Source organism: Rhizopus delemar, genomic scaffold, assembly GCF_000149305.1.
Source record: "Rhizopus delemar RA 99-880 supercont3.4 genomic scaffold, whole genome shotgun sequence".
NCBI classification, from domain to species: domain Eukaryota; kingdom Fungi; phylum Mucoromycota; class Mucoromycetes; order Mucorales; family Rhizopodaceae; genus Rhizopus; species Rhizopus delemar.
Window position 1 is genome coordinate 764,073 of NW_027137830.1, and position 27,008 is coordinate 791,080.

General features: G+C 40.7%; 5 protein-coding genes across 5 annotated transcripts; 3 read left to right on the plus strand and 2 right to left on the minus strand.

Annotated features, from left to right (window-relative positions):
* Nucleotides 1-554: 554 nt before the first annotated feature.
* Nucleotides 555-18,316, plus strand: RO3G_05806 (uncharacterized protein; the record flags this gene model as incomplete). The annotated part of the gene is made up of 9 exons (XM_067660396.1): nt 555-756; nt 810-1,160; nt 1,211-2,179; nt 2,233-2,487; nt 2,559-3,395; nt 3,462-12,277; nt 12,329-14,726; nt 14,777-15,841; nt 15,894-18,316. The coding sequence occupies 9 exons, from the start codon at nt 555-557 to the stop codon at nt 18,314-18,316; spliced, it is 17,316 nt and encodes a 5,771-aa protein (XP_067516497.1).
* Nucleotides 18,317-19,650: 1,334 nt separating this feature from the next.
* On the minus strand, nt 19,651-20,708 carry RO3G_05807 (arsenical-resistance protein; the record flags this gene model as incomplete). The annotated part of the gene is made up of 2 exons (XM_067660397.1): nt 19,651-20,341; nt 20,401-20,708. 2 exons carry the CDS (start codon nt 20,706-20,708, stop codon nt 19,651-19,653), a joined length of 999 nt encoding a protein of 332 aa, XP_067516498.1.
* A 609-nt stretch (nt 20,709-21,317) lies between these two features.
* RO3G_05808 (uncharacterized protein) lies at nt 21,318-23,034 on the minus strand (the record flags this gene model as incomplete). Its single annotated transcript, XM_067660398.1, has 5 exons — nt 21,318-21,321; nt 21,395-21,884; nt 22,050-22,265; nt 22,330-22,488; nt 22,548-23,034. The coding sequence occupies 5 exons, from the start codon at nt 23,032-23,034 to the stop codon at nt 21,318-21,320; spliced, it is 1,356 nt and encodes a 451-aa protein (XP_067516499.1).
* An 843-nt stretch (nt 23,035-23,877) lies between these two features.
* On the plus strand, nt 23,878-24,103 carry RO3G_05809 (uncharacterized protein; the record flags this gene model as incomplete). Its single annotated transcript, XM_067660399.1, has 2 exons — nt 23,878-23,939; nt 23,986-24,103. 2 exons carry the CDS (start codon nt 23,878-23,880, stop codon nt 24,101-24,103), a joined length of 180 nt encoding a protein of 59 aa, XP_067516500.1.
* Nucleotides 24,104-25,644: 1,541 nt separating this feature from the next.
* On the plus strand, nt 25,645-26,865 carry RO3G_05810 (uncharacterized protein; the record flags this gene model as incomplete). The annotated part of the gene is made up of 1 exon (XM_067660400.1): nt 25,645-26,865. One exon carries the CDS (start codon nt 25,645-25,647, stop codon nt 26,863-26,865), a length of 1,221 nt encoding a protein of 406 aa, XP_067516501.1.
* Nucleotides 26,866-27,008: the final 143 nt, after the last annotated feature.

Below are 27,008 nucleotides of genomic sequence, written 5' to 3' on the forward strand. Positions count from 1 at the left end.
ATTTTAATAGCCAAGTACAGGTCATTGTTTACTTCATGTGCCCCGTTCTCGACTATACGTGTTACTATTATTGTTATTTTATTTTGAAATAGAGTGCAGTAACGTAATGATGCTTCAATTTATCTCTCTTTTTTTTTTTTTTTTTTTTTTTTTTTTTTTTTTTTAAAAAAAAAAAAACCAAGGTCAATAGGTCTTTTATGAATATTCTGGTTGCTAATAAGCAAAAGAAATGACACCTTTCCTTTTTTTACTTGACAGTCTTCTATTAGATTGTACTACACTAAAAATTTCATGCAAAATTATCGTCAAGCACCTTATTTTTGAACAACCAACATGTTACAAACATTACAAGAAAAAAAAAAGAATACAAAGAAAAAAGGGCTCAAATAAACAAGTACAAGTCTAAGGTTAAGAAAATACACCAAGTTTCAAATAATGCAGTTGTACGAAAACCTTGTAACCGAAAGAGCAAACTATAAAACATCACCTTCTTTCTCTCATTCTACCTTTTCTTTTTCTTCTTCATCTTTGTGTACAAGTAGTTTTTGAAAACAATGTCGTCTTTTCCTAAAGGCTGGTTTTTAATGAAAAACCTCAATAATGGTTATGTCTTATCTGTTGAAAAATCACAAGCGGGTGAACCTGTCGTGATTGCCTCCATTCGTACCAAAGATATTGAATCACAACTTTGGCAATATGGTGAAGACGGTCGCGTTCATAACAAGAAGACTGGGTTTGTTCTTGATATCGAAAAAGGTAATTATAATCATGACATCAACCAAGTTAGCTCATCCCTCTTCTTTTTAAAGGTGACGTGAAAGCTGGCTCTGAAGTCGTGCTACAAAATGACTCGAGTTCTTCTGATGGTCAAACCTTTGGCTTGTCCTCTGAAGGCCATATTCATCTCTTGAAGGATGCTGAACTTGTCCTTGGTATCAAGGAATCTTTCTTTACGCGTCGTGAAGGTCAACATGTTCATTTACAATTGGTTGACAAAAAGAACTACAAGGAACGCAAAGAACAACGTTGGGAACTCATTGTACCTTCTAAACGTCAATCTGTTGGTACCGTTATCTCTGGTTCAGTTGATAGTTTAAAGCGTACTATCAGTGGTGCATCTCTTGGTAGTGTCAGCACGTCTTCTGTTCAATCTCATCACGGTAATCTATCTCTTGTGTTCGTTTCTTTTATACTAATGTCTTTCTTTTAGATGATGATGGTTCGCTTGATGACTCTGCACATGCCCAATTGGATCAGTTCCCTGAAGGTGAATTCTTTATTAAGTCTGAATCTACCGGCTATTTTGTCGGTGTTGATGCTGCCTCTTTGAATGGTTCTGGTAGCAAATTGTGCCTTGAACCTCTTCGTAAAACCAATTATGAAAGCCAACTTTGGCACTATGACATTGTGACCAATCGTTTGTTTAACAAGGGCTCTGGCCTTGCTTTGAGTGCTGAAGACATCAGTGACGATGCGTCTGTTTGTCAATCTTCTAGTACTACTGAAAAGGACCTGCCTTATCAGGCTTGGGCTCTAGGTCCTTCCGGTTCCATTCGTTTAAAGAAAGTTCCTGGCTACGTGCTTGGTTTTAAGGATAATTGGTTCAATTTAAACCGTGAAGGGGCACAGGTCTTGATTCAGAAGACAAGCGACAAAGTTCAATCCCACCAAAAATTTGTTTTCGTTCTTCCCATCTTTAAGAAAAAAACTACTGAAATTGTTTCTGCTACTGAACAAATCGGTGTCTTCCCTGAAGGTTATTTCTTTATCAAGAACCAAAAGCATAATCTTGTCGTTTCTGTCCTTGAAACCGAAAAATTGGCTGCCCAAGTTGTGGCTACTAAATTGGACGCTCAAAACTATAATCGTCAATTGTGGACACACAAGGATGGTTTCTTGATCAATAAGGCCTCTGAGTTTGTATTGGATGTTCGCGATGGTTGTATCAGCAGTGGCTCTGAAATCTGCCAATATAAACAAAAGAAGGAGGGTTATGAAAACCAGCAGTGGGGTCTCACTGTCGAAGGCTTTATTCACAGTAAAACTCATAAAGATCTGGTTCTTGCTCTTGATAAGGAAGTGAGTGAAAAGCCTTCTATCCTTTTGGCTAAAAAGAAAACTCCTGATCATGAAGAACAGCGTTGGAATTTTGTTCTACCTGTATTCAAACAAGTATCTTGTAAGCTTCTTATTCAAACAAAATAGAATGGATTTTGATTTTTTTGTTTGTAGCTACTGTTAAAGAAAAGACTGTACAGAAATCCGTTCAGCATCATCAGTTTGCTCAATATCCCAGTGGTTGGTTCTTTATTCGTTCTTTTGTCAACGGTGGTGCTACCGAATCTCCTCTTGTCCTTAGCGCCAGTAACTCTACTGATTCTTTATCGCTCAAGGAAATTAGTAAAGAAGAGTGGCGCCATCAACTCTGGATGAACTGGAATGGTGTCTTGATTAACTTTGCTACCCAATTAGCCATTGATGTTCATAGTAAGCTGAACCTGCTGGAATAAGTTTTATCAATTTTCTAAACTTTTTTTTTTTTTTAAAAAAAAAACTAGGTGCTGCTGTTGGTTCCGCTGTCCACCAGGAATTACGTCAAGCCAACTCTTCCAGTCAAAAATGGTATCTTACCACTGAAGGTTACCTTGTCCACGGCTCAAACGCGGCTCTTTCTCTTATCGCAGAAACTTCCAAGACTGGCGACCACTCACTCTTACTTGGTGAGATTGTTTCAGTCAAGCAAGAGCACCGATGGGGTCTTTTGACGCCAGAGATCAAGGTCGAGAAGGGCACTCAACACTTGGCCAACTGGAAAGTGGCTCTCTTGACAGAATGCAAGAAATCATCCAGTGGTCAGTACATCCAAAAGATCGTGACTCGACTCGCCAACTGGCCCGAGGACACCTTCTTTATCACAGCTCATGAAGGTCTTGCCTTAGTACCCGAAAAATCAGAATCCTACTCTCAAGTGGTTGTCAAGAAATTGCACGTCGGTCAATATGAACAATTCAAATGGACTTTCCGTGATGGTTATCTTGTTCACGTCGCTACAGGTCTTGCTCTTCATGCCTCAGATGACTTGGTGGGAGGAAGTGAGCTTCAGATCAGAGAACAACTCCTTACAGATGATGATAAGGTTGATCGACGTCAGCAATGGCTTCTCAAGACAGATGGTTCTATCGTCTCTGAAGCAAAGACGAACCTCGGTTTTGCTCTTTTAAAACAAAACAATGAATATCAAGTTGAACTTGCTTACGCTAGTAAATCAAGCGAACACTACAATTGGGGCTTTGTTCAAGGTCATTACGAAACTCGCTACAGTGATGTTTATAAAAAGGAAATGACTGTCTTGTCGAGAACTGAAAGAATTCTTTTAACTGTTCGATACAGTCAAGGTAAACACACGCATACGAGCAATGAAGCATATGCAACTAATCACTTTTTTTTAAAAAACCATTTAGCTTCCTCTAATCAAACCAAGTTAGTCACACGCACATGTGGTGTGCTTCCTAAAAATTGGTTCTTTGTTCGCTCTAAAGCCGATAGCTCTCTTGTATTGACTGCCCCTGACGAAAAGGAAGGAAGTAAACTCAGACTGTCCAAGATCGACCACACAAACTTCCGTCGTCAGCTCTGGCATACTGAAGATGGCAGCTGTATTGCTAATCTTGCCTCGGGTTATGTGATTGACGTTGCCGGTGGTGCGTTGAATGAGGGCAGTAGCATCATTCAATATGGTGAAAAGTTCTTCAAGAGCATGCGCAAGAATCAGATGTGGGGTCTCTCTGTCGATGGCCACTTGCATCCCCAGTCTCGTCCTGGCCTTGTTTTGGCACCCAAGGACAATAAGGCCCTGGATGGATCTGAGGTTCAGTTGAGTCGACGTGGTGCGCTTGATGCTGAATATCAACGCTGGACTTTTGCCATCCCTGTCTTTGGTAGAGCGAATGGTCAGTCTACTACAGGTGTTTTGGAGGCCAAACATGATGATGTATTTATTGAAAAGGTGAATGAAACCACTCTTGAAACCACAGAAGTTGAACGTTATGAACGTACCGAAAAGACCACTCTCGTTCGTCGTTGGGGACTCTTCCCTCGTGAAGGCTTCTTTATTCGAGCTAGCTCTGGTGATCAACGTCTTGCGTTGACTGTTGAAAAGAAGGCTAGAGCAGATAGCACAGGTCGTACTGAATACGAAGTTACTTTGAGACCAATTGACTTTAAAGAGTACAAATGGCATTTCTGGACTTATCAGGAAGGTCATCTTATCAACTCTCAAACTGGACTAGCTCTGGATGCCACACCTGTCAAGGGTGTCTTGCTTGAGGAAGGCCTACGTACTCCCTTGTATGTTCGTGAAAAATCCATGTCTCCAAACCAGTTTTGGTCACTTTCTGCCGATGGTGAGATCTACCTAAGATCAAACCAACACTTTGTTGTGGGTGCTTCTAATTCCAGTCGTATCTCAGTATCAGGAGCCCAAGTGGGCATTCGTGAATTGCGTGTTCATAAATTTATAAATGATAAAGGACAACAAGAAGTCTCACTCAAATCCGAACAGTGGTTGCGATGGAGTTTCTCTATTCCCGTCTTTGGAACCAAGAAGGCAACGACTGCCACCGAAGAGGTTTCCAATGTGATCTCAACCGTCACTGGTGGTCTCATTGGCTCTGACCAGGTTATTGAAGACATTACTGATCAAACTCTTGAAGTCAAGCAGTCAGAAGAATCCTTTGATGACTATTCTCCAGAAGTCGATAGCGATGACGATGACAGCAGCAGCGAGAGCGAAGACGAAGAGACCTCATCATCTACCAAACAAAACGCGTCTATAACTGACAAACTTAATCTTGTTGGCAACTTGGGTATCGCTACTGCTGGTGCTTCCATTTTGGCAGGCGCAGCTAACCTTACCAAGAGTCTCCTTCCTGGTAGCTCTACTTCTACTCCTAGCAGCACTGCTGCCTCTGGCACCTTGGTCGATCAAAACAAACAGCGAGAGATTGTGAATGATGCATCCATTCAAAAGGCTCATATTGCTCGCTCTGAATCTTTCCATCTTTTCTGTGACTATGTCCCTACTGGTTATGAAAAAGTGGTTCGTTACAAGTCTCACCAAAAGCCTTTCTTCCCAACCGAGGGTTACTTTATGATCAAGAGTTACCTTCACGGTCATGTTCTTGATGTAGCCGATGGTGATGCTAAAGATGGTAGCTATGTCGTTCTTGCTCCTATCAAGACAACCAATTTTGCTAGTCAGCTTTGGTCATACAGTGCCGGTCGACTTGTTAACCTCAAGGGACACAACCTTGTTTTGGATGCCTCTTTATCTGACAATGTCACCTCAGGAGAAAGAGTTGTCATCTCCACTCAAAAGGCTTCTTTGGGTGTCTCTGATCAGCATTGGGACTTTGATCTCGAAAGTGGTGTTGTTCACCTTCAGGGAAAACGTAATCTTGTTCTCTCTGTTAAGGAACTCAAGAACGTCTCATCCAGTTCGGGACGCATTGACGTTTACATTCAGGAAGAAAAGTCTCATAAAAAGAGCCATTTCGCTCGCGCTGAACAGCGATGGGAGATCAAGATCCCTGCCTTGATTCCAACAGATCAAAAGAAGAATGAGACTACTCAATCACATTATAAGATTGTTGAAGAGGGTAGAATTGTAGCTATCTCTAGCTCAGTAGCCGCTGTCTATGCTTTTGAATGGCTGAAGGAGACCTTCCATCACAAGATGACCGTTGACAACCAGTGGCCTAGCACAGAAAACTGGTTCTTTATTCGTCTTGGTAGAGAGAATTCTTTCTTGTCTGCTGGAACAAGTGTTAAGCATGAAGTCACTTTTGCTCAATTGACAAAGAAGGATGACCACAAACGCTTCTTGTGGGCTTATGTTAATGGATACTTGGTTAACTACAAGTACATGTTGCGTTTGGTCTTTGACAATTCAACAAGCAAATTGTCCCTCTCCAGTGCCACCGATACTTTGAACCAGGTATTCTCTATCACCAGCAAGGGCTCGCTTTCTCTCAAGATAGATAATGAAACTGTCTATTTTGCTACAACTACTATCAACAGGGAAACTCAAGAATATCGATTGACGAGATCCAGTGAGGAAGAAAGTTCATTGAGCAAGCATTCCGTTGAATTGCATGTACCAGTCTTTGCTGATCGTCATGTTGAGAAGGAGGCCAATGTTGCTCTTTCTACCGTTATCACTTGGGTCCAAACATCTCAAAAGACGACTACTACTGCAACCACAACTTCCATGACTTACCGTTATGGTGTATTCCCTGCTGAAAATTGGTTCTTCATTAAGGCTAATACAAAGAGTGGTGATAGTCTTGTACTTGCTGTAAAGAATGCTTCTACTTCAGAAGGTGCTAACCTAGTATTGAAGAATCTCAGCTTCAAGGATTATAAAAGTCAACTCTGGACTTTCCGCAATGGATCTTTAGTTAATTATGGCTCTAAACTTGTGATTGATGTTCATGAACATGTCAAAGAGTATGCACTAATTAAACAGTCCGCTGAAGCCGGAGTTGGTACTCAAAAGTGGTCGCTTACTGCTGAAGGACGCATCAAGCTTGATAGTTACAATGAATACACGCTTGGAATTTCTCAATCCAGTACTTTGGTTGAAGATACTGAAATTGTATTGATTCAGTATTCAGAATCAAAATCCAACCAAGCCATCACATGGAAATTCTCTGTTCCTGTATTTGCTAAAAAGGCAATCCAATCTGGAACTAGTATGGCTTCAGCTGTTGAGAGTATTGCAAGTTCTATCGAAAAAGGCTCCTTGATCGAAACTGTTGAAGAAGTCAAGTTTAAGGTTGAGGAAGTTTTTGCAAAGAAGCCTAAGCGTGCTCCCAGCAAGGTTTCTACCAATGCTCCCACTAAACATGCTCCCGCCAATGACAAGGAAGAACACCACGATGCCCATGATATTCTTTCCAGTGTTGGTATCGTTGCTGGCGCTGTTGCTGCCGGAACTGCCGTTATTGGTGTAACGTCCAAGCTTATGGATAAGTTGAATGTCGACTGTGATGATGATGTAAAGAAGGACGAGTCTGGTACGAAGCTTGTTGCTTCACACAAAAAGAAAGACACCAAGTCTGCTGTCACTGACAAAAAGAAAGCTACCGAGACAGTTGTCGTGCGTCGCTCTCACCGTACAAGTGCCCAAATTATCCAGGAGTCCCAATCTATCGTACGTGCTTGGAAAATTGTATTCAGTCAGCGCATCCACCGTTGTACCTCAAAGACTCAATTAATTGAAACGATTGAAGAATCTCAAGAAGAGCTCTTTAGACGTTTAGATGAGCATGTCCGTGTTTACACCTCAGTTGAACACATGATTTCTGGATCTGTACCTCAATGGCATGTATCTATTCAACAGGTCAAGGAGCTTTACCGTGCTCGCGTCTTTGAAAGTTTCCTCGATCGCTTGCATCATGAAGAAATCAACTCTTCTACTGAGCTTGAATTTGATACAGTGTTAGCCTCTGCTACAGAAGAGGTTGAACGCCATTATGAATCTGTTATTGAGGAACAAAAGAAAATCCAAGCCGAAGTTTCTACTAATGTCCAAGGTGTAACAGAAGCCTCTACTGAATCAAATGAAGTGGATGTTCATGAGCAGATCCTTCTCACCGTTGACACGATCAAGGTCAAGGTCCGTTACTGGTTGGTTGGATTGTATGAAGCAATCTCTGTTGCCAAAAAGAACGGAAGCTCTGAAGAGGAAATCAATGCTATTGTTGAAAATTCTCGTAAGCAGCTTTCTACTGAATTGGGTGAGATCAAGACAACCACCTTGTCCTATGTTGAAAAGTCATCATCTACTGTCTTATCTTCTAAGAAGAAGTCGATAGTGAACACTATTGATAAGGCCATATCACAAACTGAGACTGTTATCTCCAAGCAAGTTGGTGTGATTAGTTCTGAAAAGCATTACGAAGTCAATGAAGAGTATTGGCTTGAAGTTACCCGTACTTCTGATGAACGCTTGTCTTCTGAACTCAAGGTCTATCAAAATGCTATCACTCAGGAGATTTCTGAAGTCCAGAGCAGTAATGTAAGCAAGTCTGACCAAGCAGAGATTTCTGTTGTATTGGATGAAAAATTGGTTGGTGTTGCCCAGGAGACTGTTACTAACAAGATCATTGAAACCAAGACCAAGCTTGCTAGTTGGTTTACTGAAATCACCAGGCAAATAGCTTGGATCTCTGAATCATCGACCTCAGATGAATCATTGAAACAGGATACTCTTGCAATCGTTGACGCTGCTCAGATTGAACTAGCTACTCGTATTGAAGAAACCAAGTTGGTCTTGCGTACTTATTATGCTCACTTGACTTATCTCAGTTGGGCTGAGCGTCGCCGTATCGAATATTCCTTGGACAACATCAAGTCTTCCCTTGTTGCTAATATTTCTCACTTTAAGAATTCTATTCAAAAGCAAAACGTCACGAAGGAGGAAATCATTCGTTATTCCAACTATTCTTTCGGTGCCACAGTCTCCCGTACGGTGGTACTGGATATTGAAACCATTGTGTCCAAAGTAACCAATGTCAAAGAAACCAAGAAGGTTGTCAATACCACGAATGAAAAGTATGCCGAGGTTAAAAAGGTCACTGATACCATTGATAAGAAGGCTGCCGAGTCTAGTAAGGTTAACACTGAAGTTTCCAAAGTTGAAGAAACTCAGAAAGTTAAGACTGATCAAAAGATTCAAGTTAATGACAAGGTAGAGGCCGAGGTTGAAAAGACCAAGGTCGCTGACACTGAAAGCAAGCTATCTACAGTTACAGGTGACAAGCCATCCACTTCTTCTGACAAAAAGTCTGCACTCACTGCTATTGGAGCCGCTGCTGCTGCTATGGCTAGTGCCGCTATCTTCCATCACCAGGAAGGTAAAGAGACACAGCAAAAGAAGGATCAAAAACAACCTGATGCATCAACAACAGTTGTTGAAAAACCTGCTGTTACTCAAACAAACATCGTTGTCGGAAAGAACACCGAGACCCTTCATGCTCATGATCAGAAAAAGACATCGACCACAAGCAAGCAAGAAAAGTCCGAGGCTTTGGTTGTGGTTTATGATCAAGTACAAGTCACCGTCCAAGATTGGCTGACTAACTTGAACAAGCGTGTAATCGAATGTGTCCAAAGGAAGCCAGACAATGTTCAAGAAGAGATTGATACTATTGTCTATGAATCTCAGCAAGAACTTGTAGTTGCTATCGAAAAAGCTAAACGTACTACCACGTCTGTCATTGGTACCTCTCAGACCTCTTTCCATGATGCACTTGCTTGGGTCAGAAGTACCGTTTGGACGCAAACTGCTGAAATTAAGCGCGTTGCTCAAGAGGTTGCTACTTCATCAGAGACTAACGTTGCTGTCTTGGAAGAAAAGCTTACTTCTATCAAGGAAACCACTCTATCCAAGGTGACTCAAACTGTTGAAGAATCAAAGAAATCTGCTACAGCCATCCATGTAGTTGATCATAAATCATCTGCAACTATTGCTGCTGGCAAGAAGTTTGAAGGTGTTGACTACTCAAAGACTAGCCACGGTGAATATGTTGAAAAGACTAAGGTATCTGTGGGTATTCTCATCGAAGAAACTCGTTCCACTGTTCAACGTACCTTGAATCAACTTGCTGTCTCTATCTCTGAACGTCGTAAGCAAGGAGGTGACAATGTCCAATCTGATATTGAAGCCATCATCGAAAAATCACGATCAGAGATTACAGATTACATTCAACGCTCCAAGACTGAGTTTGAGAAGCGCATTACCCATTCCTCTCAAGTAAATGAGTCATCAAACAAGGTTCAAGTGGAGTTAGTTAATGAAACCAACAAGAAAGTGCAAACTACCTTGGAACAGATTCAAGAAAGCGTCTTGGTTCAAGTATCTAGAGTTGAAGAAGTTACGACCACAGTCACTTCAACTAAAGTTACTGATGTTGAATATACTGAGAAATTGACTTCTACTTGTCATGAAGCCTATGAAAAAGTCAATGCTGCCTTGTCTGTATCTGAAACCATTATTGGACATCATGTGGAGGTAGTTGCTGAATCAGCCACTACTACTGTTGAACATACTGCCACCCAAGAGGATAGTAAGGCAAAGAAGGTGTCCTTAGGTGTTGAATATGGCTTAGTAGTTGTTTCTGAAGCCACCAAGTCTGTTTCCAATCAATTATCTCAATTAATTGAACGTGTTCATCACAGCGTTACAAATAGCAAGGAGACTGTTGAAAAGGACGTAAAGACCATCATTACTGAATCTGATACGGAGATAGACCGATTATTCGATCAAGCCAAGTCAAAGATTGAGTACGAGCTATCCATGGTTTCTTCTGACGAAAAGGTAGAGGAAGAGCACTTCCTTGCTGTCATTGAAGAGTTACGTACTTCAGCCAAGAAGCGTGTCACTCAAATCCACGAAATTGCTGTCACAAAGAAAGAGGAAACCAAGACTGTATCTGAAAGACTCTTGCAGATTGCTGAAGAATCTCGCCATGAAGTTTCTTCCCATTTTGATTCTCTCAAGAAAACAGTTGTTGAAAGCACTGAAAAAGTCAAGGACTCTGTTCATCAAGGCGTTTCTGTCACTCGTCCTTCATCTGGTACAAATACACAAGTTGAAAAGGAAGAGGACAATGAATCAAAGATTGATCTTGCCAAGAAAGTACTTGCTGGTTCAGCAGCAGTAGCGGCTGGTGCAGCTATCGCCGTTGAGGTTGCCAAGAAGGTCGCTGCTCACAAAGAAAAGGTCGAACAAGAAGAGAAGACAAAGCAAGAAACTGTTGCTGTAGTTGAGGATGTCAAAGTCCAATTTAACAAGTGGATCTCTACTCTTACTGAAACTGTGGTTAATCAGACCAAGCAGCCTCAAGTTTCGCAAGAAGAGATTACTAAGGCCATTGAAAAATCCAAGGCTGAATTCCTTGAGGTTATTCAAAAGGCCAAGACTAGCACAGTTATTACCGAAAATCACCAACAAGAGGTCCTTTCTTGGGTTGAACAAACTGCTGTCTCTCAAGCAACTCGTATTCAAGAGATTGCTGTCAGCTCCTCTACTTCCACTGTGGTTGATGTTGAATCAAGGCTGGAAGTTCTCAAGATTTCAACAACTCAAGAAATCGGAAAGGCTTTGGAAAAGGTAAAGGACATCAAGTCAACTACTACCAAATTCGTTGGCTCTACTGTTGATCAACTTCGCCAGAAAGAATCTGCCTTATTGGATGTTAAGAGTGAGCTTTCTCTTGTCATTCAAGATGTCAGAACCTCTGTTGTTACTTTTTTCAAGAACTTTACAAGCTCAGTCGTCACTCGGGTAGAAAAGGGTGGTGATAATGTTGCAAAGGATGTCTCTGTTTTAGTTGCTGATACCAGAAAGAAGGTATCTACTTACATCGAAAACGTTAAAAACACTGCTACCAAGAAGCTGTCTGCCTTGGAAAACAAGTCTTCTGCATCCACAATCTCTGTTGCAGCTCTTTCTGGCATTGCTACTGCTGAGCTTATTGCTGTCCTTAAATCAACAGAAGAGACTCTCATTCAAAAGATCAACCATGTTCATTCTGCCGTTTGGCGCGTCGAGAAGGATCAAGATACTACTGAAATCATCCAGTCTGTCACTACAATTGAGAAGGAAACTACGATAGAGATCAGTGAGAAGATTGAACAATCTCATTATGGCTTCGTTACTGGTATCAGTGAACATCATCAAGCCGGTCATATCTCCACCTCAGAAACAGACCGCCATGATGTCAAAGAAGTCGAAACGACCAAAAAGATTGACACCCAAACCGTAGTCACCGTTGATTATATCAAGACTACTGTACACAGTTGGCTTGAAGAGCTTATGGTCGAAACCTCAGAGATCGCTAAGCGTGAACATGATGTAACTAAAGTTACAAACCAAATCAACTCTGTCGTCAATGATTATAAAGAGTTTATCACTGCTGAACTTGATGTTATCTCAAAGAAGGCCCATACGTCAAAGAGTGACTCTGGTGCAGTCCAGGAACTTGTCAACATCATTGAATGGACTCGTGGCATGGTCTTACAAAGCACTGCTCAGATCCAACAAATTGGTGTCAACTCTGCCGTATCTTTTAATTCAACTGGTGGTATCGACCAAATGCGCTCTTTGATTAGCGCAACAGAAACCCAAATCCAGGTTGCTCTTGAACGTTGCAGTAAAACCGTCAAGGTTGACGTTGAACTTAAGACCAGTCATTACGAAAAGCATGTAGCAGTAAGTTTATATATCATACTAAAAACTTTAAGGGCTCATTTATATATATAGAAAAAGGAGTACAGAAAACAAGAACGCGTAAAGTTTGACAATGAAAAGAAGATTAAATATGAAGAAGAACTCAAGAAAAAGAAGATTGAAGAAGCCAAGAAGATTAAAAAGGCTGAAAGAGCTGAACTCGTAAAGAAGGCAAAGGAAGCTGAGAAGGCCAAGAAGGCTGAAGAAGATCATCAATCTGATACAGATTCCTCATCCGACTCCGAGTCTGATTCCGAGACCTCTGACAGTGACAATTCTGACTCTGAAGACACCAAGATAAAGTCAAAGAGAGACAACAAAAAGATTATTGCTGGTGCATCTGCCTTGAGCGTCTCTGTCATTGTCCGTGAATGGTATGAAAAGCTCATTGTCGATGTTTCTTCCCGTGCCAAGCAAGGCGGTTCTCATGTTGATTCTGATATTGAAACAATCGTCAATAAAGCTACGCGAACAGTGACCGAAAAGCTTCAACTTCTTGGTGAGAATGCTCACAAGAGTCTTGTTGATGTCTCTACTGTTCAACAATACCGCAACTCTATTGAATGGGCCAAGAACTTGGTTATTCAAAGTAGCTATCAAATCAAGGCAATTGGTGTCAATTCTGCTATCTCTGCGACATCCAAGACAGGTGGAATCGAGCAAATGCGTCCTATTGCTATCTCCATTCAAGAGCAGATTGATGTTGAGATTCGTCGTTACAAGCTAACTACTGAAAAACAACAATCTACTGTCTCTAAGGTTGTCAAGAAAGTTGAGTCCAAGCCTGTGAGCTCCATTGAACACAAGAAGAACACCCAAAAGGTCTCTACTATCAAGTCATCCATTGTTGCTCGCAAAGAGTATCGTGAGAAGCTTCAAAAGCATGTTACTGAATCCGTTTCTGAATCCAAGACGGTGATCCTTGCATGGTTCTCTCAGGTTGTTCAAGACGTCTCCATTCGTGTTCATCAAGGTGGAAACAATGTGGATAAGGACATTGCAGTCATTATCAAGCAATCCAAGGCTCAACTGGACGAGACACTCAAGCGTACTCAAATAAAGTTTGTCTCTTCTATTGACGTTTATGAGGAAGACGAGACTTTCACTACGATTGAATCCGAATTCCAAAAGAGTCTCAAGGTTGTTCAAAACACTGTTGAAAAGAAAGTAACTCAAGTATTGGATATCACGATCAAGAGCAAGTCTGAATCTGAGATTACTGAAAAGCTCTCTAATGTCCTAGAGTCTTCTAAGGTTGAAGTTACAGAAACTTTGGATACCACCTGTAAGCAAGCCAAGACTATCATTGAAGAAGAGACTGTCCAATCTGAGTCTACTGTAACAATCATTGATACTGTTGACTACGTCAAGTCTGTTGTTGTCTCTTGGGAGACTAAGCTCTCTGAACAGATCCATTCGATTACTATCGATAAAACCATCGAAAACAAGGAAGAAAGAATCAATGCTCTCATTCAAGAAGCTAACTCTGACATTGAGCGTGTGACTCAGGAGGCTAAGGCCAAGGTCACTGAAAGTTGTCAATCAGCCAAGAAGATTAGCAAGTCCAAGGAAAAGAGCATTTTGACCACCCTTGATTATGTTCACGAGACATTCACCAGTGATGTCAAGAAGGTGCACCAAGTCAGCGTTGAAGCCGTCAAGAAATCCGAGACGAACATTAAGGATTCTGTTTCTTCCATCTTGCAATCCTCTCGTAACAAGATTGATACTTTCCTTACCCGTACTGCTGTTGTCGTCACAGGCGCTGCTACTGCCGCTATGGCTATCCATGCTGTCAACAAGAAGCAGCATGAGAAAGAAAAGTCTGAGAAGAAGACGAGTAAGTCTCAAGATGACTGGTCTCTTAACGCCCAAGAAAATGTCAAGGCCATCTCTCAATGGTTTGAGCTCTTCACTACACGTGTCTCAGACTCTGTTCGTAAGCAAGAAGGTGATGTCGTTCAACATATTACCTCTGTCTCTGAACATGCTCAACAAGAGATCTCTGAAATCATTACTGCTGCTCGTAATGACTTTATCAAGCGATTGTCTCATGAGAACATGGATCAAGAAGCTTATGATTTCGCAGTCAAGCATTATGAAGAAAGCCTTGAGTCTGCTCGTGTGTCCATCTTGACTGAGGTGACAGAAGTAAAGAAGATTGCGATTGAGGCCCACAAGTCTGGAAAGACCGAGGTCCTTGATGTTGAGCTTAGTAAGAAGGTCACCGAATCTACTGAGCGTATCAAGGTCGCTATGGGTTCTTCTGTCTCAATCACGCACAAAGCTCAGTCGGGAAAGAAACTTTCTTCTGCTGATTCAGGTGCTGTATTGCAAATTGAGGTGAAGGATGATCAGGAAATTGTTGGTGAACAAGATGTGAACTTTGAACGAAAGGAAGAATCAGTCGATGTAGTCTATAAAGACAAGGGTAAAGTACTCTTTTATTTGAATTATAAAAATCTAATGTCTTTTTAATAGTCCAAAAAGAAAAGCATGGATCTAGCCTTGAAACTGTTGTTGCTGGGTCATTGGCTATTGGTGCTGCCGCTGCTGGTGCTGCCGTCTTGGTTCATGAAAAGAACAAAAAGGATCAAAAAGAATCTCAAAAGCAAAGCTCAGTCCTCAAATATGACACGGGCATTGCCACTATTGAGAGTGTTCAGGTCACGATCTCAGAATGGTTCAAGAATTTAGTCCAAAAGGTCTCTCATGCCTCCAAGTCTGGAGCCTCTTCTGAACAGATTATGGTGATCGTTCAAGAGTCACGTACTGAACTCACTCAAATTGTTGAGCATGCCAAGGTTTCCGGTGCTGCTCACTGTTCATCCGCTGCTGATGAACAGCAATTTGTAAGCAAGATTGAATGGGCCTCATCTGTTGCTCTCGCTCAAGCTACCCAGATTCAACAAATTGGTATCAATGCCGCTGTGAGTAAGTCTGATCTTACCAGTCAAATGGAATCTTTGGCTACTGCCTCCTATCATCAAATCGAGGTAACCTTGGAACAATTGAAAACCACAGTCAACTTTCATCAAAAGATGAACAAGATCACCGGCAAGGTTGCAAAAACGACCCAAGACGTCATCAAACCCGTCTCTGAAAAGGCAACCACCGCAGTTGACAAGACCAAGGTTGCTTACGGTGTCATTCAAGAAACTCGTGTGGCTACCGCTGCTCTCTTTGTTTCCCTGTCCGAAAGGATTGTCGGTCGTATTCGTCAAGGTGGTGTGAATGTTCAAGAGGACATTGCAATGATTCTTGAATCGAGTGAAGATGAGGTCGTCAAGGTGTTTGAGAATGCAAAACGTACGTCAGCTGAGGTAGATGAAAAGACACGCACTGAGATTGAAACCGCCCTCGCTACGGTTCACAAGACGGTTGAAGAACAGATAACAGAGGTCAAGACGGTCACTGTTGAGGTTGTCAACTCAACCTCAACTGATTCAAAGGTTGCAGTTGAAAAGGTGTTGGAGATCAGCAAGAGCTCAAAGGAGAAGGTGGATGGTGTATTTTCTTCTGTATCCGAGACAATCACTGCCAGTCGTAAGTTTTTCTCATTGAACAATGCTTTGTATATTAACTTCCTTTCTACTAGTCGTTGCTGTAAGTCAAACTGCTCAGAACGCCACAAAGACTGTTCAATCATGGTTCTCTGATCTTAGTGAAAAGATCAATAATCTCTTGGAAGCTGAGGACTGTTCAGATGAAGAAAAGCAAGAGAAAATCAATACAGTTGTCTCTGAAGCAGAGGTCGAGATGAAGACCAAGATTACCAAGTTGCAAGAGGAGTCTGTTGAAAAGAAGTCGAAGACTACTAGTGAAATTTCCACTGATCATCATCTTGACGTATTCTTTGGTAACGTCAAGGCCAGTGTCGAAAAACAATTGGATGATGTCAAGAAAGTCGTTCAGGACAAAAATCAAATTAGCACAGTCAGTGAAAAACTCAAGAGCAGTGAAAACCGCTTGAAGCAAGAGATCGACGGTCACTATGAAGCTGTCCAGCAAATTACCAAGGTTGATCACATCATTGGTACCAAACAGCAAGTAGCTACCGAAGTAGACAACAACCGCCATAGTATCTACAAGGGAACAATCGAAAAGGTTGCTGTAGGCACCGCTGCTGTTGCTGCCGCCGCCGCTGCCGCCATCGGTTTCCACAAGAAGAATCAAAAGGCCGAATCAACCTCGGTTGAAGTCGTCAAGGAATCCTCTATTCGCACTGTCCAAGTCCAAGTAGACACCTGGTTGAACAGCTTGACTCAAAAGGTCGTTTCACGTACCAAGCAAGGCGGTGAAAGCGTCTCGGTTGATGTGGCCAAGATCGTTGAATCAGCTCAAAATGAACTTGAGGTCATTCTGAACGAGGCCAAGGCTCAAAACAAGGGTGAGACGCAAGTTGTCTCTGAAAACAGTCGTAGCTTCTCTCATACGCTCGAATGGATCAAGACCACGGCTATTGCCCAATCGACTCAAATCACGGAAATCGTAAGCCACGGCTCGTCCAGCTCTATTGACTTGACCACTCAAATCGAAAACCACGTGTCAGTCACCAAGCAGCAGATCAGCCATGCTTTGAAGGCTCACAAGGAAACCGAAACTACCGTGACTCAATCCAAAGACACTGAAAAGCAAAACATCGTTCAAGTAGTGACCGAGACGCGTGAGCAAACCCAAAAGCGCATCAGTCTCGAGACAACTGTCATTGTTCAAGAACGCAAGACTGAGATCACCAATTGGCTTGTTCTTTTGCTGGAAAACTTGACGACGATCATCCACAGCAACTCTGAGACTATTCGCCGTGATATCTTTGCAAGACTCGAATTGGCCGAAAAGGAGTTGGATACCTACATTCAACAGACCAAGGACCAATTCCTTTCAATCACCTCATCTTCTGCTACCAACAAGGTCGATACAGAGACTCATACCTTGGTCACCAAGTCTGTGAAGCAATCCCTTGACTGTGTCGAAAGTATCAAGGCCACTGTCGTTCTTCAAATCGGCGTTGTTCGTGAAATCATCAACCGAATCGAGGTGGAGGACATTGACGTGATTACCGAACGATTGCATGCTGTCATCCACCGTACGCAAGAACGAGTTCATCACACCTTTGACTCTGGTATAGAACTAGCCATCTCTTCTGCCTTCGAAGGCAAGGTCATCACCTGGTCCGAGGTTGCTGCCATCCCCTCGTCCTTCAAGCAGGTTCGCAAGATTGCCTATGATCTTGCCGGTACTGTCATTGATTTCAAAAAGGGCCTGTACAAGGTCTGGAAACGCATCATCACACCCAAAAACGATGTGGTCCTGAGCACCTTGGACTTTAATGCCTTTGTCAGTGATTGGTTTGGTGCCTTCTCTGAGATCAAGCGAGAAAACTATAGCAAGCAACATGTTGTCTCGGACGATGTCAGTCTTCATGAATCTCTTGTTCACATCTTGCAACGCTACTATGTCAAGGATCTCTTGACGCAAGGTGAGCTTGAAGAACTCTGCGAAGCTTGGAGCAAAGTAGACGTTCATGATGATGCCAGTGTAGGTATTCGTCGTATCAAGAACCAAACCTCTGCCAAGTATGCTACGATCGCCATCTCGGATACTTTCTCAACTAGTACCATGATTGACTTGGCTCAAAACAACTGTCTCTGCTGGCACGCTCAATTTTCTTACGACATGTTTACTGCAAGCAAGAGTGAAACGGCCAGTGAGGCTCTTGTCCAAGGCACGATCCGCTTGCTCAATTTGAAACATGCTCATGAGCTCGCACTTGTCTCTGCCAACCCTGAAATCATCACTGCCGCTAAGAAGCATGGATGTCATGCTGTTTTGATTGAACGTGAAGGAGTAAGCCATGTTGAACAAGTCAAGTACGATGTCAAGGTAGACGGTTTGGATATCTTTGCTGAAAGCGTACAATCTTTCTTGGAGCATGAAAATATGGTTCAAGCCTGGAATGATAAAGAAGCACCTTCTGCACCTCTTGTTTGGGCTCAAAAAGTAAAAGGAATCTTCAACTAACTAAAATGAAATGATTGAAATTTCATTGTTTTTCCACACAAATACAAATATTATATCTTTTTTTATGAATAAACAAGTGGAAGTTGTTATATTAATGCGTGCTGACTTTGTTAGTCTAAATGAGACATTCTTGAAAAGCTCAAACATGTCAATGAATACTGTTTGGCTTGAAACTTTCGTCAATTATATTTAAAAGGTAGTAGTCACTGCTATGTATGAGAAAAAAAAAAAACTATTTAATAGCGAATGTGTCTAGAGATTCTATATAAAAAAAATCTGCCAATTATAGCTGATTGTTTATCTTTCTCGCAGTTAACATGCTCTGTGTAAGGTATCAACCATAAGGTTCTCTTTTGTCTATTGATGAAAATTTAAAGCAAGTCAGTGCATTCCTTATAATACTTTGAAATACAGAACGTCAAAAAAAAAGGATGATTTAATCTCATGAATTCATTAGGATATAACACACAGACATTAACATTAGGCATGGAAAGATCATTTTACAAACAAGTTTGAATTAAATAGTACCAATTAAAAATAGAGTGTGTTACTTATAAATATGTGTCATTAATACAGTGAATATAATTGTCAATGTCTTCTTCTGATGCAATCGTGCTTGGTTCATATTCGATCTTTCTTTGTAGTGTATAAGGAAGTTGTTCTGCCTTTAGCCCCGGACAATAGCTCATCACATCTGCATGTACTTGGATAATACGTCGATAAGCGCCCTTTGACTGTGAAAGTATCTTTAGTACTTTTGATTTACACACTTCTTTATTCTCTGGTGCACACTGCAGCACGTTGTTATCCTTGACTATATTATAGTGAGCTGGCTTGAAACTATCCGAATGAATTTCTTCCTTCAGCAGACGTAAATCTTCTTTTAGCAACTCATTTTCTCGTTTCAAATTACTGATCTCATTCAACAACTGATTCTTTTGCGCATCTTTTGATTCCTCTAGCTCTCGGATTCGATCTTGTAAAGTTTGTATCAGGTTGTTTTTCCTTTCTCGATAATTTTTTTGTGCGGTACGGTTCTGTAACCTTTTTTTAGTTGTTTGATCGACTGCTGTCATCTAAAATTAAGTTAGATCTCAAAAACTTGAAAAGCATAAAGCACAATTGTTTCAATCTGTACTTCATATTTCAGTGGCTTACGTCCAACTCTTTTAGGATCTAGTAAAGAAAATTAATGGAACCTTCTCTCTTTCCTTGTCAATTTTATTACTTGTTGTGCTGGGACTTTCCCAACCAAACAAGCTGTCATATTCGGACATAATTCGAGGAGGAGAAGAAAAAAAAAAAAAAAAAAAAAAAAGAGAAAAAAAAATTTATTAAAGGTTTTCTTCTTTCCAAGAAAGTCTCTTTTTGAAGAACAAACAAATATAGGACAAGACGACAAGAACAGGTACTTCGATTAATGGTCCGATAGTAGCAGCCAATGCTTGTTCAGAATGAATACCATAAGTGCCAATGGCGACAGCAATCGCCAATTCAAAATTGTTACTGCTGGCTGTAAACGATTGAGTGACGACGAGACGATAAGAGAAAAAGAATCGGAGGATGAAAAGGGGAATGAAGAACATGATGACAAAGTAGCAGAGCAAGGGGACCGCTGTACGACACACAGAACGAATATTGTCAATGATTTCATGTCCTTGATTGGCAAACATGACAATGATGGTATACAAGAGACCAAGGAGAGCCAGAGAGCCAAAGGGAGGCAAGAATTTCTTATCGTACCATTCCGCACCCTTTAGCTTTCTTAATCCGAAGCGAGTGATGATGCCTGCGACTAGAGGAATACCCAAGTAAATCAAGACGGATTGAGCAACAGGCCAGATATCGACATGAATGGAGTTATCGGGTACTGCACCAAACCAAGAAGGGACAATGTTGATGAAAAGTATGGCATAAGGGGAATATAGAGCAATCTGAAGGATGGCATTGATCGCGACCAAAATAGCACAGTAATCGCTGTCACCTTCTGCCAAATCAACCCAAATAAGAACCATAGCAATGCATCTAGTATTCAGGTCAGTTCATATGGCCTACAAGTAAATCATCTTTTATGTGCTGTGTACCTTGCTAATCCCACCATGACTACACCCGTTCGTAGCTCAGGCAGATCATGTAAACAGGCCCAAGCAAGAGCAGTCATGACGATAGGACCAATCACCCAATTGATAAAAATGGAAATGGCAATCTGAGTCCAAATCTGCCTGTTGGATAAAATGATGTGTATCTTTTCATATTGTATCTTGCACAACACTGGATACATCATCAAGAGTAATCCGATAGCGATAGGCACTGACACCGAACCAAATTGAACGGTCTCGAATGATTCTTGAACATGAGGAGCATAATAGCCAATGACGACTCCAATGATCATGGACAGTAAGATCCAGACGATCAGGAAACGATCAAGAAAGCTTAGTTTCTTTGTGAGTGCTATTGTCTACAAGTGAATAAAAATCATCTACACATAGCCAGTGGATACCTACACTTCTCTTTCTTTTCTTCAATACAATATTCATGTTTGCATTCCTCATTTTTATAGCAAACAGCGCCTTTTTCTATGGTATCTTCTTGACTTGACATGATTTGATAATTAAAATGTAAAGAAAAAGAAAAAGAGTTGATCAGATCTTTTTATTTGTTTGTCTTTTGATTGGGTTACACCATCCTTTGCTGAGTATCAAAATGAACTTAGTAATTCTCATTTTCAGGGTAAATCAATTTTTTTTTTATTTTTTTCTGTCAATCAAAAAAAAGAAACTGGGTCAGTTTGAATCTTTCTTTTGAAAAAGAACGATTCGAGCTTTATTTTATAAAAAAAAAGAAGAAACCAGCAAAATTTCAAAAAGAGAGGTGATATGTGAATGGTAGTGTATACATGTCTGCGTGTGTGTGTTTGTATTTTTTTTTTCTTTTTCTTTTTCTACACTTGTTTTTTTAAATACAAAGGAATGCTATAAACAAAAATGGGGGGTATTTAGCTTCATCTATAGATAAAATGGATTTCATTGTTTTAGTTGACGTTCTTTTCTTTTGCCACTGTTTGTTTTATGAACAGACCTTCTTCTTTCCTCCTCATCATCCATGATCAGTTCATTTAAACTGTCCCTGATTGGCTTATGTTCAAAAGAAGGTGAACTGGGCCCTGAACTAAAAGAGGATCCAGAAGATGAAACCCATGAACGTCTATCGTAATTTGTCATTTCATCACCGCATTTTTGTGTAGGTGATTGAAATAAAAGTGATCTACGCTTTGCACGATACTCTGAAGGCTTGATTGTCTTTTCATGAGGATGGTCTTCGTTAGAACGATGAGAGATTAAATCGATGGGTGAAAATACAGGAGGTGATTGAAGCAAGGTGGTTTGGGTATGATTTGTGGTGATCACCATCGAGGGTGGATGGTTGCTGTCGTTTTCAGTCGTAGGTAAACTGGGTGTGTTGCTTAATTCGAGATATTCATACTGTGACAACGCTCTGTTTCTACTCTTCAACTTTCGATAGATTGTACACAGACCAAAGATATAAGCAGACCATAAAAAGGCAAGCGCTAGAATAATGTTGATATAAACTGATGGATCCTCTACATAATACCGCATGTATCCTATCCAGCCCACATTAGCACCCATGAACAATATACCGGCTGATATGGAAAGAATGGATGATAACAATCCACTGACAAGTGTCACTGAAGCAAATATAGATTGATGCTTACACCTCTTTTGTTTGTTGTCAAGATCGTCTTCTTCCGTATCCAACTCTTCACCTTGAATCAAATTGTGCTCCTGAAGCATTCTTCGTGGCAAGTTTTCTGAAGGTGATTTACGAAACACGATTTGAATCATTCGAGAAATAGAGCCGACCATCAAAATGTATCCGAGCATGACATGTATCTTTGTGGTATAATCATCCTCTTCGTTTTGTCTTAATCCTGAAATAATAGCTACCTTTGGCATGAGCTTCTCTTTCCTATCTTTTCTTGTCCATCAACTTACCTTTTCCGGTTAAGCAAACAATCAGACAGTTGATGATATTTCTTTCTCTGATAGCCGGCGTCCAGGTCTGAACACTTAAACTGATAGAGAAAATACCACCCGCAAACCAAAGTAAGCCGACGTGGATCGCTTTCCATTCTGTTCCTAGTATAGGTGTGCCTTTTAAAAAGAATAAAAATGAGCAGACGTTACTTGTTGTAGCCCTGTGCGCATGTTACCTGGTAAGGTCAAGGCAATAAATCCCCAAAGGGTGATAATCACACTCTCATAATATTCTGGGGTAGCGGGTCGCGGTAATTTAATCACAGCCAGTAAATGTAATAAGATTAATGAACCATAAATCAAGAATCCGGTTCCCATCGCTAAAGGCATAAAACACTGTGCTTTTAAATCAGACGAACAACTTTCTGTAAATACAAGTGCTGATGTCACCAAATAGCAATAAGCGACAATCAACGTCAGCCAACCCAAGACCAGTTCAACCCATTTGGTTTTTAGCACAAGTTGTGTGATGGCAAGGCACAAGAGAATGAACCCAATGATATGTAGCACAAGTGATGCCGTGTCTTGTTTTGTTTGAATAAAGTAGCCGGAAATAAACCCAATAGAAGCAAATAGACAAGTAGCATAAATAACCAGTCTTTTTCGTTTGCGTAATTGACGTGTTAATAATAAAGGATAGCAACCTAAAAATGCAATAACCATCGAAACCAAATGTGTAATAACAATAGGTTGTTTAAATAATACATGTATTGGAAAAGAATGAATATAACTAGACTCCATTCGTTTGAATTAAGCAAAGAAAGTAATAATATAACAACAAAAAAAAAGAAAAAGTTAACGTTTCAGCATAAAGAAATAAGAGAGCGAGAGAAAGAAATGAAGAAAGCGAAAAGAAAAGGCACGGAAATTGTGATGGAGTTTAGAATATTTACTTTTTTTTTAATTGTGTTTCCAACCAATAATAACTTTACCTTTTTTGTACTCGAGAGTGAAATAACACATGATAATATTTCATAGACAAAGGGAGGGATGTTGATATATTCCAAAAGGAGGGAGCTAGTCAAGAACGATACTTTATGATTCTTCTTTTATCGAGTCGTCATGTTGAATACACCTCATTTCATAATACACAGTCATTGTCTTGTACCTCTCGAATCAAAATCTTTTTCTTAAAAAACTCAAATACCGCGGACCGGACTGTACCATGCAATCAGTGAAAAAAAAAAGGGGGAGGAGGGAGGGTTGGATCAGTGAGGTTGCTTTGATGACAAACACTGGCGAACAGATCAAGAATATCTAATTTAATGCAAACAATAAGGAGAGACAATGAGCTATAAAAGGTGCAAGGTATGTAAAATAAGTTAAACAACACGTTACAAATGAATATGGAAAAACATAGAGAGTGAGTCTCGTGCAAATGAAGAGTTGAAGCATTTCTTATTTTTGTTTTTGACTGTTTTTAAAGGAAAAAAAAAGGGAGATGAAGTCACTGAGGATGCTCACAGATGAATGAAGAACAGAGTGGCTGTAGATGGATTGATAAAAATGAGTGATGCTGTCTGTTTAGAGCCAACAGATCGATTCGCTCAAGCTGAGAAAATAGAATGGTTTGATGAAGCAGGAAGAAGAGTGTGAGCGCATTGTTCTACAAAGTATACATTTGCAACCACAGCATCTTTTTGCGATAAACAAAGGGTATTCTATCAAGTCAGCATCTTTCAATCACCGTCAAGCAAAAGGTCAAAGTGAGACATTGCAAATACTTGTTTAAAGTGTCTTTTGATTGCCCTTGTATCAAAGCATGGTCAATACAAGCAGTCTGTAGGATTGGCAGTCAAAGGGAATAAGTGAGACTCTCCCTTTGGTTTGGCAATAAAATGAATTGAAGAATGGATCAGATAACTGTTCACTTCAAATACATCTTTTTGAAAGGTCGTTTAGGTTACACTCCTCCTGCACTTTAATTAATGTGAAAGGTTTAATTGGCTGTGCTCGATTCAATCTATTTTGCATATTTATTTTTTTTTAAGCAAAAAAAAAAAGGGTTCTTTGTTTCCTGATCATAGCCTTGCCACTCTTTTTGCCTATAGAACAAAAAAGAAGAGGGGTCAACTAGGGCAGGAACATACGATTATACTGAAATCAGTTTGAATCTCAACTTTTTTTTTTTAATGAAAAGCAATATAAAGCCTATCGAGTCAACATCGCACAATCATAATAAACTCAAAAGGATAACACTTTATAAAATCATTGCAAATAACTATGTGTCCCACATTGTGAATTCAAGAAAAACAATGAATACTAAAGAAACTGTTTAAAAAATAATGAACTTTTGGTTCTTTTTGGCTTCATTCATTCTCATCCCACGTTATGCTTTTTTAAGAATGATGTATATAAACATTGAATACAAAATGATAAGCAAGTCTTTTGGAATTGTACCTAGTCCGCACACGTTACATTAATTTTTGCTTGGCTCCAAAAGCAAAAAAAAAAAAAAAAAGAGAAAAAAAAATAGTTAGACCCCTTTATTTATTAGTGTAATGTTTCTAAACCTTAGAATGATATCGATTGTATGCAAACAAACGGAAACTATTTTTTTTAACTGAAAAACAAAAAAAAGGGGGAAAATAAGCTGAGGAGATTAAATAGGGTACGCGGAAAGAAACCGATGTTTAATTTAAAAGGTACAAGTGTCAATAAATCAGCCTATTTAAAAAAAAAGTGGCATGTGTATTTTAAACATTTGATCGATGACGTTCACTTGTTTCAAAAGTCTCTGGTGCCCATTTGACTTTTACCATTGATGCATGAATGTACTGCAGAAGCGAAAAAAAAAACGAAAGCCAAGCGGTTAGTTAAAGTTTATCCGAAAACAGTGTGGTGCACAATTCATAGACATTCAAACTCAATCTATGTTTCCCATTCCGTCGTTGAAAGAAAAAAAAAATGAAAGCTGCAATCAATAGGAATTGTTTGTTCTGATTACAAGAAAATCTCTTTTTTCTGACCTACGCCAAACAAAAGCCCACGATTTGTTTCACTCAACAGACGCGTTCCCAAGCACATTGAATAATTCAAGAAAGGTAACCTTAACCTGCTGTAAGCGAATCTAATTAATTTTTGGGTGTAAAGAACGTGTGCAACAAAACCTGCAACACTCACAATAAAAAAAGTTTAATCTCCTTTCCCCTGATATAATAATGGAATCTCTTTATAAAGCCCAATTTGTTGTTTTTTATATCTTTTTCTTTCACAAGCTCCCCTCCTTTTTTTTTTTTTTTTTTTTTTTTTATTTATTTATAAACTTTCGATATGAAAGTGTTTAATTCAGCACTCTTGCTTTTTCTCCTTTCAATTGAAGAAATTGTATGTTTGCCGACTGGCACAGGCAAAGCAATTCATTTGCCACTTCAGCTGATCAAACGAAAGAATATAGAAAAGAGATCCAGTGGTGTCGAATTACCTGTTTTAAATGATGCTGATCTGAGTGAATTAGCCATCCAGGTCAACCTGGGCACGAGTGGTAAACAGTTTACCTTGTTATTTGACACAGGAAGTGCAGACACCTGGGTTCCATCTGTTCACTGTTCAGCCGCCGATGGCTGCCCTGACTTTTTGAACCGTTACGACCCATCGAGCTCAGGTAGTTATCAGCCACTGAATGAGGAGATCAACATCAGTTACTATACAGCCAGTGCAGCCGGCACCTACTTTACCGACCAGCTCTCTCTCAGCAGCGGCACCACCCTTCCAAACCAGACGATGGCGCTCATGAACAGCACCGTGGGCGCCATTGCGACCCAGAACGAAACCTACAGCGTGATACTCGACGGCGTCTTTGGTGCCGGATTACCTGCAGGCACCGTACGAGCCCTGAATGGCCGCAGCCCGTACGACCCTGTGCCTGTGTCGCTCTACAAGTCAGGACTGATCCCACAACCCGTGTTCTCGGTCTCGATGGGATCTCAAGAGACCGGCAAGGTGGTCTTTGGAGACATCCTCACCGACAACACCAACACGCCCTTTGTCTACTCACCCCTCGTCACGGCCCATGGCGCCAGCCCGGCCCGATGGACGATTCATTCGCTCGGCTTCCAATTCCAAAACAAGACAACGGCCCGTAACTTTCGATTCAATCAAAAGACACCGGTCGCGATCGACACCGGCACCAACCTGATGTACCTCCCCAGCATGCTCGCCAAGGAGCTGGCCCATACCATCGCCCCAGGCCAGGTCAAGCACCACTCGGGCCTTTTTGAGGTCGATTGCGGCTACCAGGAGAGCAACGATCTCCTGAAGGCTTATTTCCCTGGCATGGATGGCAAGAGCGTCTATGTGTCGATTCCGATTTCGAAGCTGGTGGCAAAACGAGCCAGTGATGGCATCTGCTTCTTTTTGTTTACGCCTGCGGACGGTCAACTTGTCTTTGGCAACATGTTCCTTCGTCATTTTGTGGTTGTGTACGATTTTGGCTCGCTGCCTCGTATTGGTCTGGCTCCGTTTGTGGAGAACCAGGTGTCGGTTGTGCTCTGATGGGCTTAAGCCATCTTTCTTTTGTACTTTTTTTAAATTCCATTTAATACTCTACAAACTTTTTTTTTCTAGAATCAATAAAACCCACTGTCCTTTTCTCCCTTGCCCTTTCTCCTTGAACCAACAAAAACACATACGCCCCT